We start from the raw sequence: 22,272 nt of genomic DNA, 5'->3' as shown, positions 1-22,272 counted from the left end.
AAAGTTTTAATTCAAAGCCTTGTGCATTGAGTGGACTGTTTGTTGAACAATCTTTTGCGAGTCTCACTATTAAAAGAGTACTGGAACGGAGCTAATTATGTTGGAAACTACTTAGTAGGCAATATTTCGCTACCTGACAACCTAATTAATACGTTAACATTGTATTACATTGCACTAGATTAAAAAAAAATAAAAATCTATGATGTAAATATGTTTTGTTACGTAATTTTATAAAAAAAAAACTGTAATTTTTTATCTTTCAGTTATTCAGTGTGGAATATTTTTTCCTATATTCAGCCTATATCGTTATCTGCAAAAGGAAATGGAATATGGTGCTTCTTCCCCGGACGACAATATGAAGGTGGAAATAAAAACGAATTATAAATGTTATTTAATTTAAGGATCAAATCAAGGCAAATTTTTGAATGTGATACAAAAGGCGAATTCCGACCTTTATTTGCTATCAAAAATTTTCTTGCGAGCAATTCATGAAGAACAAATAAAGCAACAATATTTATGTAACACATTTAAAAATTTAACATTGTACACGTACATACATATATTCATGTGAGAAAAGAAATATTTGGTATTTATTTTTAATTGAAACAAATGCCCTGTTTCTCTAAGGAGATTCGAATTCAAATTCGTTCGAATTACCACCAAACTCCTATTGTTGTAGGACATTTTTGTTTGATTCAAAATAAAATCAATTCAAATATTTTCAAAAAAAAAAGTTGGTTGTAGTTCGAACGAATTTGTATTCGAATCCATGACACAATTAACCAGTAGTGCGATTCTCAAACTCACTTTTTGAGTTACCGACAAATGTCGGTAAAATTAAAACGTAAAATTATGAATGAAAAGTTCAAATAAAAGTTGACAACACTGTTGCTATCGGTAGAACTTTACGACTACTTTCTTTTCGTCGCTAACTTACCGAAAAATATTGTTAATTACACTGTGAACCGACATTTTGGGGGGTGGAAAATTCCTATTGGAGATGAAAGCCCTTGGTGAGTATATACAGAACCCCTAAGGACAGATTCGCCCTGAGTCGAACTTTCGCGATATGGCGTGATGAAGTTTTTGCTAGAGACCCTGTAAGCCATCAGGAATTAGCGTTATATCGTTGTTCACTGTTGCTTTAGCTTATTTTTGAGATGACATGTCTTCAGTTAAATCGAATGAGGATTATTTTCGTAGAACACTTCGACCTTCTAGCTCGCTTCCTTCAATGTCCTTTTCGTCCTTTATTTTAAGAGCCGCTAATAAAGTACCACAAGATGACGTTTTTCAGCTTCGAAATGTTCTGCAAAAATGTCGGTCAGAAAATTTTAGGTACGGCTCCCATTGACAACAAATCGATTTTGTCGAGTTTTCGTGGTCGTTTTGTGCTCCTTCATATGCAACAGTAAAAAATTGGGTTGCTAAATTTAAACGTGGTCGTACAAGCATTGAAGATGAACACGTAGTGGACGTCCAAAATCAGCAACAGCAACAGAAATTGTAGCCAAAGTGGATGATATGGTATTAAATGATCGACGAATAAAAGTGCGTGAAATTGCTAATATCATGGGCATCTCAAATGATCGAGTCCATTTAATTTTGCATGAAGAACTACAGATGAAAAAGCTTTCTGCAAGATGGGTGCCGCATTTGTTAACAGTCGATCAGAAACGCATAAGAGTGAACATTTCTCAAGCTTGTTTGGATCGTTTTAAGCGAAATAAAATGGATTTTAAGCGTCGTTTCATAACTGTTGATGAGACATGGATCCACCACTATACTCCAGAGACAAAAGAACAATCCAAACAATGGACTGAAGCTGGAGGAAGTGCCCCAAAGAAGGCAAAAACAATTCAATCGGCTGGTAAGGTTATGGAAACGGTTTTTTGGGACTTCAAAGGTATTTTATTGATTGACTATCTGCAAAAGGGTTAAACAATAAATTCAGAGTACTATTGCAATCTTTTGGATCAATTAAATGTACAAATTCGAGAAAAACGTCCTGGCTTACAACACAAAAAAATAATTTTTCATCAAGTCAACGCACCAGCGCACCAGGGTGTTTTAACAATGGCTAAAATCAACGAATTAAAGTACGATTTGCTTGACAAACCACCTTATTCTCCTGATTTAGCTCCCAGTGACTTTTACTTGTTACCAAATTTAAAAAAATTCCTTGCTGGCAAGCGTTTTTCCTCAAATGAAGATGCAATTACAGTTGTAAACCACTATTTTGAAGACCTTGAGGAAAACTATTTTAATCAAGGGATAGATTTTGCTAGAAAAGCGTTGGACTAAGTGTATTGAAGTTCCAGGAGATTATATTGAAAAATAAAAATATTTTTGAAAAACTAACTATTCTCTTTCATTAATAGGCTAAGAAGTTTCCGAACCGCCCTCGTAAAATGATTGTTCCGCGAACAAGTCTGCCGTTTAAAGGTTTAGACATACGCTCCACATTTGGAGGATGATAATCTGATATGAAAACATCCGCTATTTTAATACACTGAGGGAAATTTTAGCACATTTTAAAAGCAACTTACGCAACCTAAAACCTCAATTTCCATGACTGTGTTTTCCCGCGAAAACGGGGCTTTTACATATGCGAGTTCAGTTAAAATAACGACTAATTCGTAAAATCCGATATGGAGAGCATAACCTGGTCCATTGTTATTGGAACATAACACTATTGAGAAAAGTCGCGGACGCCGAAATAAGAACACATATAAAATGCAAAGTCCAAAGGGTGTGTTCAATTTGAAAAATGTGCTAAAATTTCCCTCAGTGTATTAAAATAGCGGATGTTTTCATATCAGATTATCATCCTCCAATGTGGAGCACATGTCCAAACCTTTAAACGGCAGACTTGTTCGCGGAAAAATCATATTATTGAACAAAGCATCAAGGTTTTTATAAGAAATTTTGACGTTTTGCATACTTATTTTGAAAATGTTCCATGTTATCAGCATACGCAGCACTCGAATGTATCCGTCGAGGTTGTCTGTGTCATATTCTATCTTATTGTGAAGAAATATGACATAACTGCGCGGCTCTTATTGATATTCCGAGATCTTTCAATTATCTGTCAATTTAAACCTTTTTACGCTGTTACTTCGATGTCCGCGGAATAATTTATAGGTTTTCTTTGGTGAAAATGATTAGAAAGCCCCGCTTTATCGACTGAAAGAAAATTCGGCGTTAATATCTCTACAATTAGCGAAAATAAAATGACTGTTCTATCCTGATGACCGAAAATAAATGCCTATTTTTCATAGTACTATCGGAAAAATGATCAGAAAATCATTTCGCGAAAAGCTATAAACATAGTTTTTTCTGTGTTTAATACGGAACATCATAGGCTTTATATCCCTACAAGATTAAAAACGTAGATTCATTCGCTTCGGGATAAATAGGCTAACATTAACAGAAATTTAGGTGTTCTATTCTACTGACGCGGAGTGTATAATAATTGTTTCACAAACATCTCAGAAGGGAAAAGGGAGCTTTCTCTCATATCAATGAGTGAGTGTACCCCGATTCATATTCGCTCAATATATGGGACTCACAGCTTATCTCCAAGTCCGAACGGCGTGCCCTTAAAATACTCAGAAAATGTCGCAAACCTTGCTGAAGGATATTTTGCCTCCGTTGAAAATTTGATTTTGCCTGGTTGGGGAATAGTTTTGCAAAAAGGTGGCAAAGTGACCCTTGCTGTAATGTATGTATAAAAAACCAAATGGACAATTAAAACGTTAGCGCACTATGTAATTTGCAATAATGCAAAAACTGGGAATAGGAAAATGTGGTTCTCTACACAAAACACATTATAAAATAAGCAGTAGGCCCGTTAGCTAGCAGACACATGATTGCAATTTGCATCAGGGGGAAGATCAGTAGTTCTATTTCCATATGTAGTCTACTTTGCCGGCATATGCCCTCCAGGAAATAAAATATAGACCAAAAATATTTTTTTGTATTTTTCATACAAAAGTAATAGTCCATTTCACGCGCTAAATAATATCAGATCATCATCCAAAATTGTAAGCATCTTCTTCTACCTAAACTTTTACCTCGTGCAAAATATCGTGATTATTGAGCTATAATTGCGAGCACTAGCGTGTTTATGATAACACTACAAACAAATAACTGGGTATATTAGGCTGTAACTCTGTTATCTTATCATGTACACCAACGCAATTGAAATCAATAGAAAGGTCAAGCGTTCCTCTTCCAAGTATAGCTTACTTCCCCAGAATGTCTCTTCCAGGAAAAAAGGTATAAGCTGTATATTAAAAATTTTCACAATTTTCACACAAAAGTTGTGGTCCATTTAACCCTCTAAATATTATCTGATCGCCATCTCAGATTGCAAGCTTCTTCTTTGTCATATACTCTTACCTTATTTAAAATTTCGAGACGATCGGACTATTATTGCAACCTACAGAGCAGCTACAAAATCGGATAAAAATTATGTTTTTGGTCCATTTCACCCGCTAAATATTTCACGATCATCACTAATTAAAATAGCGATCTATTCTGATGTGAAACCGACCTCCATACCAAAGTTCGTGACGATCGGTCCATAATTGCGGCCTGGAGTTTGATTACAATTTATAATGGAGAGACGGACGGACGGACGGACACACATCTCAAAATCGCTTTATCTCGCCGAGATATGAAGATTGGTATACCACATTGGGGGTCTCTGACGAATATTTCGCGATGTTACATGAATTTTTACCAAAACAAACTTATAATACCCTTTCCACATAGTGGTGTAGGGTATAATAAATAATAATAATTTCACTTCTTTAAAAAAATATATACATATGTATGTGCAAAATATCTATATAAGATAAGAGATCCGGAAGTGAAACCTCCGCTCTCTCCAAAAAGTTCAAAAAATGTCATGTGATATTTTCAATGTCTGGCACAAGAGTTGTATACGAGGGGAATTAGAACTGGCCTAGACAACACCTAGTTTGGCCACACGCCATTTGACATTTGTTGGAAAGTTTGACAGTTTTTAGCCCAAACGTACTCAGGACAGTTTGACATACGATCATGTGTCTGTTTATTTACAGTGACTTGAAAAAATCACTTTGTACAAAAAAGGAATTTATGTGTGAACATTTTCGTCCGATTCTTTTTCACAATATTCGACAATTTTCACGGCAAGAGCGCATCGATCTAATTAAAGGTTTGTATGTCGATAAACGATCATCCTATATATATATATATATATATATCCTATAGCTTTGGAGCCCGAAAAAACAGGCGTCGACCGTTTAGGTCGGGGAAGTACCGGAAGTTGGAAACCGGCTTTGCCCTTCTTTCGAACTGAAACTAAGTTTGGGCAAAACATGACGAAGGCCAAATTTTGGACCAAATCGTTTGATCAGTTCGATAGTTTTCGTGCTCTCCATCCATTATATATGGTGACATATGGGGGTTTCTAAACCTTTCTGGCTGTTTTCTCAAAAAGTATGGACTTGCCCCTGAAAAAAACTTTTACCGTCGTATTTCAAGCAGCGAATGCAAGTCGCTTCAACAAAAATCAATGTGATCCGAGAGCAGATCTTGAAGTGAACTTATCCGAACTTGGAACAAATTTCCTTTACCGACAGTTTGCAATTTTTTTTTAAATCGTAAGCTTCTTTTAATATCCGGCCTTCGGCCGGGGATTTAAAACTTTCTCCTATGGACAGGAGCCAATCTCGGGAATGGGAACAACATTTTCTTTTAAATTAAACATTTTCTCTAAGTATCCGGCCTTTCAACAAAGGAATTTTCGGAACTTCCGAGTTCCCATATCTCGGGAAGTATACATTTCCCCAACAAAAGCCTTGGAATCAGCATAAAAAGCGCTATACTGTCGGTGAAGGAAAGATATGTCCCGAAATTTTGTGTGGGGGTTACCCGAAGTAGATGGACTTGTCACTGATGAAACTTTTACCGTCATATGCAGGGCAGTGAATACAAGTTGTTACCCACTTGATCTAAGTTCTGACCAAAACACATGTGTAGCTTGACTCGTTCGGAAGATAGCGTGATTACAACAAAATAAAATTTTTGCATCAGAACGCATGAATACTTTTGTGGTCAACTTTTGTAGCACAGTGTCATTAATCGATATTACCGATAAATTTGCGCAGTCTCAAGGCAAAAATTGCCTGTAGGAGCATTCCAATACTTTTGCGATCTACTAGAGAGTTCTTAATTATTGTGTTGGCTACAATTTTGATCTTAGTGTTGGATCGGAAATCTCAATGGTTTGGCTATTATATGCTAAAATATGCAAAAATTACTCTTACTTTCCTATCCTTATAAGTTATCACCGTAAGCAACTAAGCTGTCGCGTTGGTAAACCATATTTCTTGATGAAGTTTTAGTAGAGTACATTAATTATTGTGACGTAGGGGATGGAAGATACCAAGGAACGGTCCTGACCGGTTTTAACATGGCAAAGCCCAGGATTTATCTTGGTCCCTCTTTCATCCCAAGTGGACACTGACCTCCCCGTGGTGTCACCTGGGGAACTGCCTTTAACACCCGTTAAAGGTAGTGAGCTAACATGTGCCGCGCGTTCACCCATAAGAACGTTAAAAACTTGGGTTTGGGCGTCGGGTTAGTAACCCTCCCCTAGAAAAAACAGCCTACTATGAAAAAACGAAAGAAAAGAAAAACAAACCCCTCTAAAGTTGACGAACCCCGCAAACGTTTTAAGGACCATGATCTGCGAATCTGCACCTGGAATGTTCGCACTCTTTATAGAGAAGGTGCAGTCTTCGCATTGGCAGACGTACTTGAAAAGTACAAGACCGATATTACTGCCATACAGGAAATACGATGGATTGGGAAAGGCGTCACAACAACACCTAAAGGTGACGCACTGTATTATAGCTGCCATGACGTAAAGCATGAGTTTGGTTGTGGATTCGTAGTTAGTCGGAGACTAAAGCATCTTGTATCCAGCTTCACTCCAGTGAATGAAAGACTTGCTGCAATTCGAATAAAAGCTAAATTCTTCAACATCAGCTTTATCTGCGCTCATGCTCCCACTGAAGAAAAGGATGAACAGACCAAAGATATATTTTACGAGCGCTTAGAAGAAACATATGACCGTTGCCCTGCCCATGACATTAAAATCATTCTAGGCGATTTTAATGCCAAAATTGGAAAGGAGAATATCTTTGGCCCAACAGTCGGTAATTCAGTCTCCACAGTGAAACATCTGACAATGGTATGAGACTGATAGACTTTGCAGCTGCAAAAAACATGGTAGTTAGCAGTACCAGATTTAATCATCTCGATATTCATAAGGGCACCTGGCTGTCTCCAGATCAGAAAACAAGAAACCAAATTGATCATGTTGTGATAGATGGAAGACATTCAACGAGCGTGTTGGATGTACGATCGTTCCGAGGCGCAAACATTGATTCGGACCACTACCTTGTTGCAGCAAAGGTACGCACCCGCTTAAACGTAGCAAACAAAGTACGAACATACACAACACGAAAGTTAGACATCGGTAAGCTGCAATCACAACAGATAGCCACAGCATATTCCACTCAACTAGCCCAATTGCTTAATCAAAGCCCTCCTCATCCCGATAACATATCAGCGCAATGGCAAAGCATTGCCCACTCCATGCAAACAGCCGCAAAATCCATACTTGGATACCAGAGACCTCCACCAAGGAATCCATGGTATGATGAGGAGTGTCGTGCTGCCACCGAAGAGAAAAATGCGGCATATAAGGCTACTTTACAATCTGTAGCAACGCGTATCGCACGAGAGAGATACAGGGAGAAAAGGAGAGAGGAGAAACGTCTTTTCCGCAGGAAAAAGAGAGAGATGGAAAAGCGGGAGTGTTAAAAAATCGAGATGTACAGGAGCCAGAATGAAGTCCGAAAATTCTACCAAAGAGTCAAGCATCAAACTGATGGCTTTGGTACAGGCACATCCTCCTGTAGAGACCAGCAAGGTAATTTGGTAACTGATACAGATAGTGTACTCAGGATATGGAAAGAACATTTTTCAAATCTGTTGGTATCCAATAGCAGCGAAGACGACGAAGATACCACAGTCCCAATCCCAGAAGATGGTATTGAATGTATACCGCCCAGCCAAGATGAGGTAAAGACAGCAATAAATCGGCTGAAGAATAATAAGGCAGCAGGGGCCGATGGCTTACCAGCCGAGCTGTTCAAAACCGGAGGCGACACGCTGATAAGGTGTATTCATCAGCTAGTTAGCACCATCTGGCAGGAAGAACGAGTACCCGACGATTGGAACCTGAGTATCCTGTGCCCCGTCCACAAGAAGGGAGATAAGACTGTATGCTCTAACTATAGGGGCATAAGTCTACTCCCTATTGCCTACAAGATCGTGTCAGGGATATTGTGCGAACGACTAAAGCCAATGGTCAACGAGATTATTGGACCATACCAATGCGGCTTTAGACCTGGCAAGTCCACCATTGACCAGATATTTACCCTGCGGCAAATCCTGGAGAAGACCCAAGAGATGCAGATCGACACCTACCACCTTTTTGTCGATTATAAAGCAGCCTTCGACAGTCCGCTGCGCTCAAAGGTATTCCAAGCCATGTCTGAATTTGGTATTCCCGCAAAGCTCATCCGGCTTTGTAAAATGACTTTAACTGACACGAGGTCCTCAGTTAAAATAGGAAAGAACCTCTCCGAAGAGTTTGGTACCAAAAGAGGTTTCAGACAAGGAGACAGCCTTTCGTGTGACCTCTTCAACATCCTGCTAGAAAAGGTTATACGAGAGGCAAACGTCAAAAGAAGTGGCACAATCTACACCAACAGTCACATGTTACTTGCTTATGCTGATGATATAGACATCATGGGTCGATCAGTAAAAGAAGTAACTGATACCTTTATAAAGGTCGAAGGAGAATCTGCTAAAGTGGGTCTGGCGGTAAACGGTGAGAAGACCAAGTTGATGGTGTCGACGCGCAATGCGTCCATTGAGCTCGGACCGACTGTGGAAGTTGGTTCCTATAATATTGAGGTAGTAAAAGACTTCGTCTACCTCGGCACCTCCGTCAACACAACAAACGACATCAGTTGTGAAATAAAAAGAAGAATTGTATTGGCCAACAGATGCTACTTTGGATTAAGTAAGCAGTTTAAAAACAAAGCCACATCTCGTCAAACAAAAATAACGCTCTACAAAACACTGATACTACCCGTGCTGATGTATGGCTCCGAAGCCTGGGTACTTGCGCAAGCAGACATGTCAGTGCTTGGTGTGTTTGAGAGAAAAATTCTTCGAAAGATCTATGGATCAATCTGCGTTGACGGTGAATATCGACGTCGCATGAACCACGAGCTGTATCTGCTATACAACGACATGAATATTGTTAAACGTATCGAGATGCAGCGATTGCGTTGGCTAGGCCATATCATAAGAATGAGCGATGATGAACCCGCTAAAAAGGCGTATGAATACATGCCACATGGCGGTGCACGCAGAATTGGCAGGCCAAGGAATAGATGGCGCAAACAAGTGGATGATGAGATGACAAGGCGCGGTATTCCAGTGTGCAAAGCAACAAATAGAGAGGAATGGAGATCTCTTCTTAGTTCGGCCTATAGAACAAATGTTCTGTAATGGGCCAGCTAAGTAAGTAAGTAAGTATTAATTATTGTATGGGATTTTAGCGAAATAGTTGAAGAACTCCCAAATATTTTTTTCCTAAAGTTTCTAATCGAACCAAAAAAATATATTTAAAACAATATTCCAACAATAAGTTTATTTCTTCTTTTATTGTTGATATAATATGCAATTTATATACCCAATCTCCATAAATTTGTTTTATATGTTTTTTGAAGGATAGGACTCTTTTTTTATTTTTCGCGAAAATAAAAATAAATGTAGTAAATATTTTAACATCTACAAATAGATATGGAATGCTGTTAGCGATTGAAAATGCATACATTTTCTTATAAAAACAAATAAGACATTTTTAAATATTTTTTCTTTATGTGAGAATAAGAAAACGCAAACGAACTTGAAAACAAAATTTTTTTTCTTAACCTCCATACTAAAAAGCGTAGATTTGCTCGCAGAAAATTTTTTTAAATTTTTTCAAATAGAATTGCAAAAGAAATTTAGGTTTTACCATATGCATATCAAGGCAAATTGCATTGATCCATATTAAAGACCTTCCCCTGTTGCTTGGAATTTTGCTTTGCGCATTTGACGGTACAGAGAATAGATGGGATAGAATATGGCTGCTTGCAGAACTGATGAAAAAATGGAATGAGTTTATTGAATAAATTTTTAAATTTCCAACTTACCAACAAAAGACATGCCAAACATAAACTTAATAGCAGGATTCTCCGATTTCAATAAAACCACAAAATTATAAATAAAATCTCCGACTATACTAATGAATGTTATCAGCAGCCAGGGTATTAAATACGTGGGACGTTTCTAAGGAATAGAATAGTATTTGAAGTTTGAAGCTTGGAAAAATCGGGTGAGGTCTTTATTATAATATCTTCTCGGTAACCTACCTTCTCAATTCCTTTTATTAGATGGACCGCTGCAATTATCATTAAAACACCGGCAATCAACAAGAAGACAGTGAGAAAACGTATGGCACTCGCAGCTGAAAACATAGAGGTTATGAAATGGTTAAAGGCAAACAACATGGCATCAAAATCAGTTAGGTCGTGAATAAGATACTAGGTGTGTTCTTTTACTCAATGCATTGTACAAGGTCCACTTCACACTTGCACTTAAATAAGTATTTAGGTCAAATACGTAGTTTATCTGACAGATAAACGTGGACATATGTCCAAACTAAATAGTGGAGAAGGTTTCTGACCACTAAGAACCCCAAATGCCCAAACATCAAAATACCTTAAATGGAGATGTACATGGACCTACATGTATGTTCACAATTTTTGGTGGATAAGTTTCTTGACCAATAGGAAACCTAATTGCCAAATTATAGCTAATTCAGTTCGAAAATGTAGCTGAAACCATACAAATACCTGAAATCGTGTGGGCCGTTACTTGGGATCTATTCCAAAACATGGACTTATGTCCACAATTTTTGACAGAGAGGTTTTTTGACCACTTAGAACCTTAAATGACAAATTATAGCTAATTCGATGACTGTTCCATAACCTGCAAAGTTTTGCTACGATAAGAATTTTTCTTTATGATATCAAAAAGGAAAATAGTAAAAATAAGTAGATTTTTGTAATTCTGGAACACACATTCGGTTTGAAAATGTAGATAAAAACGTGAAAATAAGTAAAATAAGGTCGTACCGTTATATGGGGGCTATTCCACAACGTAGACTTATGTACACAATTTTTTTAAGAACCCTGAATACCAAATTATAGCTAATTCGATCTGAAAATGTAGCTAATATATATAGTTTATTTGGTTTGAAAATATAGCTAAAAACGTCAACATAACCGAAATCGGGGGAAACCGTTATGTGGACCTTTGCCCAAAATTTTTGGTAGTCGATTTCCTTGACCCCTATGCACCCTTAATGTCAAATTATACCTAATTTGATCCGAAAATTAAGCTAAAAAATAGTGGGATACTATTATATGAGGCCTATTCCAAAACGTGGACCGATATAACCCATCTTCGAATTTGACTTGCCTGCAAAGAAAAGACGCATCTTTCCAAAACTTCAGCATCTTATCTCAATTTTTGTAGATGCTGGATCAATTACCACAGACGGGCGGACTGAAAGACGGTCATGCAAAGATTGACTCAGAATTTTACCCTGATATATATGAGGAAAAGTCAGAATTTTTAACATTCCATTTGAAAAAAAAAATAAAATTTTTTGATGCTACAGGAACGATTTTTGGTGCATGGATTGAGAAAAAATTCCCATTCTCAAATCTGTTCGAGATACTAATTTTGGATATTGCGCGCAAAAGTTATGGCGGTTTCAATTCTGATTATTAGAAAAAAAATCTTATAAAAATGCTATAAACATTGTTAATTTATGGCTTCCTACATACTATATGTTTACTGAGGTCCCATAACTTTAGTGAAAAAGATGTACATTTTCGCGGAAATTAGAAAAGAATTCCAAACAATTGGTAGTTTGCAACTTGTTTTAATAAAATTCAACCTGTTTATACATCTGAAAAATATACACTATGTGTAATTTTTTGTGTAATGAAAATTAACCATATTCTGACACCGCAGCGTAATGGAAGACGAAAAATAAGAAGACACGTGTCTCGGCGTTTTTCCCTGTTACTTCGAATTTCGCGGGTATGGGCCCCCAAAGATCTGAGGCCTTGATGTCAAAAAGGGCCATTTTGTCAGGCTCATATCTTCTAAACCGCTAAGAATTTTGGATTACCCGTGGAGGCAAAGTTGTAGCTCTCATCTTAAAGAATAATAATTGTGAAGACATAAAACCCATTCAACCTTATCTTCAAGGTCAAAATCGTTAAGGTCAAGTTTCCGTTATAATTTTTTCTCAGATTTTGGCCTACAGATATCAAACCGATCAAAATTGAATCAAACAACCAACTACAAAAATGTACCTTAGATCTCAATAAACAACTTTCTAGAACATACGAACCCTGTAGAAATGGTTCTTAAAGGTCAAATAGCAAAACATATGCAATTTTTATTTTCTTTTTTCGGTTGCTGCTCCATAGAAATTAAACCATTCAAAATTCAAGAAAACATTCAACCACAATAATGTAGCGAATATATCAGTATACAACATTGTGGAACATCAGAGCCCACTACGAATTGTTCTTAAAGGTCAAAATAGCAAAACACTTTAGAAAATATTCGATTTTTATACTTTTTTCTCCGATTCTGGTCCATAGATACTGAACCGTTCAAAATTCAAGAATACAAGCAACTACAAAAATGTACCTAAGATCTCAGTTAACAACTTCCTACAACATATGAACATTCTAGGAACGGTCCTTCAAGTTCAAAGTTCACTAACAATTATATTATGGTTAATGCTCAGGTCTGGAAATAACAAACTGTTCAATACTCTAGAAAATTTAAAAGGTTTGTTATTTACGGACCTGACCAGGAAAGAATGAGTAAAACTAATCGAATTTTGAGCTTAAAGGGCCGCTCCTAGAATGTTCATATATTCTAGAAAGTTGTTAACTGAGATCTTAGGTACATTTTTGTAGTTGCCTGTATTCTTGAATTTTGAACGGTTCGGTATCTATGGACCAGAATCGGAGAAAAAAGTATAAAAATCGAATATTTTCTAAAGTGTTTTGCTATTTTGACCTTTAAGAACAGTTCGTAGTGGGCTCTGATGTTCCACAAAGTTGTATACTGATATATTCGCTACATTATTGTGGTTGAATGTTTTCTTGAATTTTGAATGGTTTAGTTTCTATGGAGCAGAAACCGAAAAAAGAAAATAGAAATTGCATTTGTTTTGCTATTTTGACCTTTAAGAACCATTTCTACAGGGTTCGCATGTTCAAGAAAGTTGTTTATTGAGATCTAAGGTACATTTTTGTAGTTGGTTGTTTGATTCAATTTTGATCGGTTTGATATCTGTAGGCCAAAATCTGAGAAAAAATTATAACGGAAACTTGACCTTAACGATTTTGACCTTGAAGATAAGGTTGAATGGGTTTTAAGTCTTCACAATTATTATTCTTTAAGATGAGAGCTACAACTTTGTCTCCACGAGTAAACCAAAATTCTTGGCGGTTTAGAAGATATGAGCCTGACAAAATGGCCCTTTTTGACATCAAGGCCTCAGGTCTTTGGGGGCCCATACCCGCGAAATTCGAAGTAACAGGGAAAAACGCCGAGACACGTGTCTTCTTATTTTTCGTCTTCTATCACGCTGCGGTGTCAGAATGTGGTTAATTTTTTTCGTGTCGCACAGTGATATAAAAACGTACGTAATCTAAACGGCGCGAAGATTCAAATGAAACCAAAACTATACAAATCCGGTTAGTAGGTTGCATATTATAGCAACAACAACAAAATATATTGAGGAAATTTATAAAAATTTTGTAAGAGAAAATATTTATCAAAATTTATTTTGTGACTTAGTTAAAAAAAATGTAGGAAAAATAGGTCGGATTTATTCTTCTATTTTCGTTAAATTTCACGCAAAAAATCACATTCTTTATTCTAATCACTTCTCGAATACACGCTAACATCTAGCGGAACATATGGGTATCGTTCAAATAAGTGTTGGGTTCCTTTAAATGGTGTATACTCTTGAAATAAAACTGTAACGGGTAATGTTCATTTTGAAATTCGTGTAAATCGCGAAATCCTCAAAATCACTTGATGCGCATGCGGTTTACCAACACAGCGAATTCTTCTCTTTTAATTTGTACACATTTGCTAGGATTTACTTTGGCCGCTAGGATGTAGCATCGCCTGCAGTTTAGTGTGCAACAAATTGTATAACGCTTATAAATTGCACAAAGTGCATACGTACACTTTTTATGCGCATCCGATTTCACTATCATCCATGAAAAAATACATCGATCTAAACCTATTTCTATAAAATCCATCAAGAACCGTGGATGTAGCATCACACACTATTTTTGGGATAAATCGGATAAAGCTCCCATGCCACTGAATCTTTTAAACCACTGTTTTCGCAAAAACGCGAGTCGTGTGCTAGTTTCTTCATTGAAAAAGAAATGATCCACAGAAAACGCGATTTAATCCGCGATATTTTCAAAAACATTTTACGCACATTTTTCGGTTTTTGCAGTTGCTGTTTTCGCCGTTCTAGTGGATGGATTTTCACGATCTATGATTAATATGATCCGGACCGTCAAAAAACTAAAATATCTTGGGGTCCCAGCACAATCAAAAGGATATTGTAAATACTGTGCCCGAAAACTCCTAAAAAAATATCTCACTAAATTTTGACCTTTGGCAGTGGATTACTGTGATGCTGTCTAAGCTACATAGCCAATATACATATCAAATAATGCGCAATCGCGAGTACTTTGATTCTATTATATGTTCTCTGAAATATCCGAATGCGCGTCGCAGTTAGATCAAAAATACAAAAACACCTAAAATCTGGCTTCAAAATTTTTAAATGTGATATATTAGAAGTGTAATACCCTAGACAGACGGCAGCGTTAATTTGCATTAACTGCCTTAATTCAAATTAATTCGTGCATTATCCACATTCTTAATGCACAAAATCAAAGGAAATTTAAACTGAATTTATCAATTGTCTTTTGTCAAATTTCCATGTTTAAGAAAATAAAAAGGGAAAGGAAATCAGCAATTTTCGTGTTTCTTCAAAATAAGTAGTGGTCTTTCGCGAGTAGAATAGCAGCTAATCGTTTTTCACGCCTTCTAACAAATCTCTTTTTCAAATTTTTATTTTCACAAAAAATTTCATTACCCACCATACCAATTCTATCGAAAATTATATATTCCTCAAATGTTTTTTTAAAGTTTTGCAATATTGTTTTTTTCAAAATAGTCTGGCTTAATCCCATTGTTGTTGTTTTAATATTTTAAAACAACTAGTTTATTAGTGGAAAAGATTTGGCATTGTTCGCCAAGGGGTAAGGCAGGGAATACTATAGTTTCGATCCACGCCACTGGATCTAATCAGTTCCCTTGTTTCTTGTTTGTGGATATTCTCCACCGAAGTTATTTTTCAATAACTTCTTCAACAAGAAACTTTTTATACCCAAACATCAATCGTCAGCTCGAAGTATAAAGGTAAGCAAAGAAAAAAGTTCAATGAGAAGTTTTTCCTTGGCAACCTCACACAACTCCGACGAAAGTGGCGAACAATGCCAAATCTTTTCCACTAATAAACTAGTTGTTTTTAAAATATTAAAACAACAACAATGGGATTAAGCCAGACTATTTTGAAAAAACAAAATTGCAAACGCTATCCCAATAAAAAACGCCACAATGTTTCTAATTGAAGACACTGGCACGACGTGTGTTGTTTTTGCTGTAAAGCAGACCAACCAAATTTTGGTGTGTGTGCATTCGTCGAAATTCGACGACACATACTAGTGGAAGAGGTTTGAATTGTTTTCGCAGACACTTTCGTCGGAGTTGCGTGAGGTTGCCAAGGAAAAACTTCTCATTGAACTTTTTTCTTTGCTTACCTTTATACTTCGAGCTGACGATTGATGTTCGGGTATAAAAAGTTTCTTGTTGAAGAAGTTATTGAAAAATAACTTCGGTGGAGAATATCCACAAACAAGAAACAAGGGAACTGATTAGATCCAGTGGCGTGGATCGAAACTATAGTATTCCCTGCCTTACCCCTTGGCGAACAATGCCAAATCTTTTCCACTAATAAACTAGTTGTTTTAAAATATTAAAACAACAACAATGGGATTAAGCCAGACTAATATGAAAAAACAAAATTGCAAACGCTATCCCAATAAAAAACGCCACAATGTTTCTAGTTTTGCAATATTTTTATAATATTAAAAAGACTCAAAAATATCGCGAATAAATTAAATTTATTTTTGCTTCATCGTGGTGAAACGATCAAAGGTAGAACGTGTATTTGTTTCGCATATTTTGACGAACTTTTGTAAAGCTCTATGAAATGGTCTGCTGGGTACAAACAAACAACACAAACAGCTGTTTCATAAATGCAGATACTATCGTCTATCAGGGTGAACAATTAATTCAGATTAGGACATTTTTAATGCAAATTAACTCTGCCGTCTGTCTAGGGTATAATCTTCATTTTGTATTCTTCTACTTTTACTTTGGACAGATATCCGTAATTTAAACGGTTTAACCGTCAATCGAATAACAACGTAAAAAAACTCGTTTGCTTCAACGTGTTTTTACCTATTTTGATTCATTTACGCGGTCATAGCTTCCGCGCAAATAAACTTTTTTAGCCACATTTTTGAGCTTTGATTAAAAACACTTCGTTTGATCCAACTATGGTCATATTTCGTGGCACACTGCAATATTTCGCGAATTATAACAGTGCAAACCTTGGCTTCATCAATGTTAAATTTTTTTTTACTTTTCGTCATATACTTTACATAATTATTTCATTGCGTTACAAATGGAAAATCAAACTTAATATACTCTACACCATAATATGGAGGGTATATTGAAATTTGTCAAACCGTTTGCTACGCATCAAAATATTCGTTGGTGCCGCCATAGAACGATACCTCCGGATTTTCGGTATTTCTAAGGTTTTAGAATCATTATTATACCGAATTGGCTGAATTTTAGTATTTAATCTTCCTTGGGGCTGCAAAACTGTCTCCTAGAAATTTGTTACTATTGGTTCATGTTTTGGTATAGCCCCAAATAACGGTGCCTCCCGATTTTCGGTAATTTGAAGATTTTAGCAACATTTGTTGACCGAACTACCTGTAATTTGACGTTGATGTTCCCAGAGGTCACAAAGCTACTCCATCAAAAATGTTCAACATGTGTCCATGTTTTGGTGTAGCCCCCATATAATGGTACCACCCGATTTCAGTTTTTTGTCATATTTTCAAACCGAATTATCTATAATTTGACATTTAGGGTTCCTAGTGATCAACAAACTTATATTCCAAAAATTATGGGCAGAGGTCCATGTTTTCGTATGGCCCCCCATATAACATTACCTTCCATTTTCGGTTTTTTTTAGGATTTTAGCTAAAATTTTAACGGAACTAGCTGTAATTTGACATAGGTCCATGTTTTGGTATAGCCCCCATATAACATTACCTCCCGCTCTTCGCTATTTTGGGGATTTTCGCTACCTTTTTTTGACCAAACTACTTGTAATTTAACATTTGAGATTTCCAGTGATCACAAAACATCTCCACCAAAAATTTTCAACATGGGTCCATGTTTTGGTATAGCCCCCATATAACGGTACCTCCCGATTTTCGGTGTTTAGAGGATTTTTATCTACATTTGTTGACCGAACTACCTTTAATTTGCATTTAAGGTCCCAGAGGTCACAAAGCTACTTCACCAAAAATTGCCATGTTTTGGTATAGCCCTCATAAATCGATAGTTTGAGGATTTTAGCTGCATTTTTGACCGAACTATCTGTAGTTTAACATATAAGGTTCCCAATGGTCACAACGCATCTCCACCAAAAGTTTTCAACATAGGTCCGTCGTTTGGTATATCCCCCATATAACGGTACCTCCCGATTTTAAGTATTTTGAGAAATGTAGCTAAGAACTGGTAAACTGTTTTCATCGATTGGACAATAAATGTGGCCTGTAGAGAGATTTTGTGAAAATTCGCCTTTGGTCCCATACAAATTTGTATAGGGCCAAAGGCGAATTTTAAAGAAATCGCTCTACAGGCCACATTTATTGTCCAATTGATGAAAATAGTTTACCAGTTCTTTGTAGTGGCTAAAAAACCAATTCGACAAAAAAATGAAAATCGGGTTAGATTTTAATATTAGCTATATAAAGGGCCCATGGAAACTTTGAGACCCCAGTGGCACATGTTAACATATTCCGATTGAGCTCAAATTTTGGCAATCTTAATTTTTAACAAACTTAACATTTTTTCCCTTTGCGTTAAACCAGTCTAAGGTCCACGTTTTAGCCGGTTTTAGCCTCATTATCACACTAAAATGCCTGAAATTTGGTATTTAGTCTCCCTTGAGGCTACAAATCTTTCTCCCAGAATTTTGTATAGCCCCCATAGAAAGATGTCACCTGATTTTCGGTATTTTCTGGGTTTTACCCGCATTATCCTACAGGTTAAAATTCCGTATATAGTCATCGTTGGGAATATAAAACATTCCTACAAAGAATTGTCGGTATAGGTGTACGTTTTGATATATTGGGATTTTGACCAGGAAAAGCGATTTCTGAAACATTGTGCGAAATATAAAACATTTTCTTTGAGGACCGTTTACTTTATCAGCCCGCTTTAACATATTGGACATATTTGTCAAGATATTTAAAAAAATATATGAATTTCGCAGTTTCATTGGATAGAAAACCTGTACACAAAATTGTTTTCAAAACTCACTAACGTCGTCAATCGATATGACATATTTTGAAGGTTTTGTTGCATTTTAGTTTCTATGTGGACAAAAAGCCACCATATATATACAGTGGCGGCCATATAATTAAGAACGACATCGTATTAAAAAGTATTTGACTTGCTACGTTCCAAATATTTGAATATTTATATGGAACAAAATTTGTAAATAAAGTACACGGTAAGCACTTTCAAATAAAGCCAAAACATGTTTTAATTCTCCCTCGTTTATACGAAAGAAACCACGATTTATTAAAATAGTCATAAATCGACCTGGCCACATAATTAAGAACGATATAAGTAAAGTTTACTTTAAGGTAATTTTCATACAAAATATGTGAATATATCGTTATGTATTTTAGAAATCGGTTACTTTGATTCATTTTTAGTATCAAATGTCCTTCATTGGTACATATTATTGAGTCTAAGTTTGATAATTAGGGCATACCTAACGTTTTCAAAAATTTGCCCATAATTTGACGAATTTATTTTATTTTTGGGATCTAAACCCACAGTTTTGGCTTTCTCACATTCCCTCGATGACGCTCTAAACGATACCCTGTGATTGTCGTTCCATAGTCGGCGCTTACTTACCCTTAAATTGGCTTTTATCCCACTTCTTTGAGTCCTTGACGAGGAAATTGTCTGGGAAATAGTTTCGTATGAGCCATTTCCACCTTATAAATCGGCAGGATTGTTGTCTGCGGATAGTAGACAGGAAATAAAAAAATAATTTCGTTTTGTACAAAAAATTGGCCTAAGGTACACCGAACAAAAATGAAAGGTTTAATATTTTGAAAGGTTTCATTGCACAATGTCTTTGTGGGTGTGATAGGCATAGTTATGTAAGACTTTTTAATCAATGAAGCTCATATTAATATCAAAACCAGTCAAATCAATAATTTTTATGGAAGAAAATACAATTTTTGTATAAACTAATGTCTGATGTACATACACAAAATTATTGTGGAATTCGAGCATTCAAAACATTATGTTAATTAATATTATATTCGGTGTGGAATTCTTCAAATTTTTTTATAGACGTTATATCATTGTTTCATTTCCTGTCTACTACCTGCAGACAAAAATCCTACCGCTTTATAAGGTGGAAATTGCTCTTACGAAACTATTTCCAAGACAATTTCCTCGTCAAGGACTCAAAGAAGTGGGATAAAAGCCAATTTAAGGGTAAGTAAGCGCCGACTATGGAACGACAATCACAGGGTATCGTTTAGAGCGTCATCGAGGGAATGAGAGGAAGCCAAAACTGTGGTTTAAATCCCAAAAATAAAATAAATTCGTCAAATTATGGGCAAATTTTTGAAAACGTTAGGTATGCCCTAATTATCAAACTTAGACTCAATAATATGTACCACTGAAGGACATTTGATACTAAAAATGAATCAAAGTAACCGATTTCTAAAATACATAACGATATATTCACATATTGTGTATGAAAATTACCTTAAAGTAAACTTTACTTATATCGTTCTTAATTATGTGGCCAGGTCGATTTATGACTATTTTAATAAATCGTGGTTTCTTTCGTATAAACGAGGGAGAATTAAAACATGTTTTGGCTTTATTTGAAAGTGCTTACCGTGTACTTTATTAACAAATTTTGTTCCATATAAATATTCAAATATTTGGAACGTAGCAAGTCAAATACTTTTTAATACGATGTCGTTCTTAATTATATGGCCGCCACTGTATATATATTTTTTGTAATACTTTTCAATAAATCAAAACATACATACTTGCAAAAATATTTGTTCCATTATCCTTGGCAGCCATATCTCGGACATACTCATCGATTAAATTTTTATCAGCCAAACATCCAATAGCTCCGATCAATATAATACTAAAGGCAATCAGAGTACCATAGCCAATGAATAGACCGAAACCAATTTTGGAACACATTTTATTTCTTAATTTTATAATTCTGGTTTCCTTCTGCATCTTATCGGAGACCCTTTTCGTTTCTTCAAAGGGTAATTAACTACTGACAGCAGTAATTGATACTTTGTCATATTTGCTAGTAAAAACGGTCTTTTGAGGTTTCTCTGCAGATATAAGATTTTGAAAATAGATTGTGATTTCAGCCAATGCGATTGACCACTATTATTGATCTTATCGAAGAGAATTTACTATAAAATAGCTTTATATATACATATCTTATATGATGTGGGTATAAAATACGTACATGAATTCTGAAATTCAAAGAAATCAGCACAAGATGTTTACTACATTGAAGTACTATTTTGCGAATTAAAAAAAAAAACAAGTAGAAAAGTGCTAAGGGTCACTTGAAAATTTTACAAAATCTAAAAATGTTTTATTGGTTCATTTTAAAGTATAGATCATGGCAGAACTACCAGGTAGTGGTGTCACACCAGCTGATCGAATATGAAAAGTCAAATCCCTTTATAAAAAATAATTTCTGTTGTAATTTCCCCAACAACATAAAGAAAGTTTTGACATAACATATTCAAAATTTTACGATGCCACTACCTGGGTAATTGTGCCATGGTATAGATAGAATATAATATGTGCAAAAAACTTCGTACAAAAATTAGCTTAGATATGAGCGTTATGGCCACCTATTAAGCACCAAAAAATTCCATTTTCATGATATTTTAGAAGAAATCTATTAAACTTTTTCGAAGATTTTCTTTTCATCTGAAATATTGCACTGTGTTCTTACAAATGACTACATAAGAAACACTGTTTTTGCTAAAGCAGTTTGCGGTGCGAAAAGGAATTAACCGATCTGCACATTTTTTTTTTTTGTGAGATCATTAAGAGCATAATAATTTTGTCCTTAAACGAAAAGGAATTCAAAAAAAATATGAACTGTCAATGTCAAACTTTCGATTGGATAGTTCTTCGCCATCAATCCTATTTTTTTTAATTGGCCATAACCCCTTACGTTCGGCCGGAATGAACTTTATATACCCTCCACCATGAAATATCATGAACTTATGTGGAATAGTTAGTTTTTTTCTGTTGCGGAAGTACAAATGCCCACAATTTTAGGTGGGGAAGTTTTTTGACCACTGGGAACCCCAAATTCTAACTGTAGCTACTTTGGTCAGCTAAAAACTTGAAAATACCTTAAATTGTGTGGCACCGTTATATAGGGGCTATACGACAACGTGGGACTGTGTCAACAATTTTTATGGAGACGTTTTTAAACACTGGACACCATAAATGCCAAACGATATCCAATTTTACCCTAAAATGTAGATAACG

General features: G+C 35.8%; 1 protein-coding gene across 1 annotated transcript; it reads right to left on the bottom strand.

Annotated features, from left to right (window-relative positions):
• Positions 1–9,950: 9,950 nt before the first annotated feature.
• Positions 9,951–21,029, bottom strand: LOC141405830 (uncharacterized). The gene is made up of 4 exons (XM_073990572.1): positions 20,778–21,029; positions 10,557–10,651; positions 10,338–10,473; positions 9,951–10,283 (listed from the first exon to the last, which is right to left on the bottom strand). Exons 1-4 carry the CDS (start codon positions 20,977–20,979, stop codon positions 10,195–10,197), a joined length of 522 nt encoding a protein of 173 aa, XP_073846673.1. The 5' UTR covers positions 20,980–21,029; the 3' UTR covers positions 9,951–10,194.
• Between the last annotated feature and the right edge of the window lie 1,243 nt (positions 21,030–22,272).

This window comes from Musca autumnalis, unplaced genomic scaffold, assembly GCF_047663935.1.
Source record: "Musca autumnalis isolate F117 unplaced genomic scaffold, ASM4766393v1 scaffold_5, whole genome shotgun sequence".
NCBI lineage: Eukaryota > Metazoa > Arthropoda > Insecta > Diptera > Muscidae > Musca > Musca autumnalis.
The sequence above is the reverse complement of the archived record's forward strand: the minus strand, read 5'-3'. Positions and strand labels throughout refer to the sequence as shown.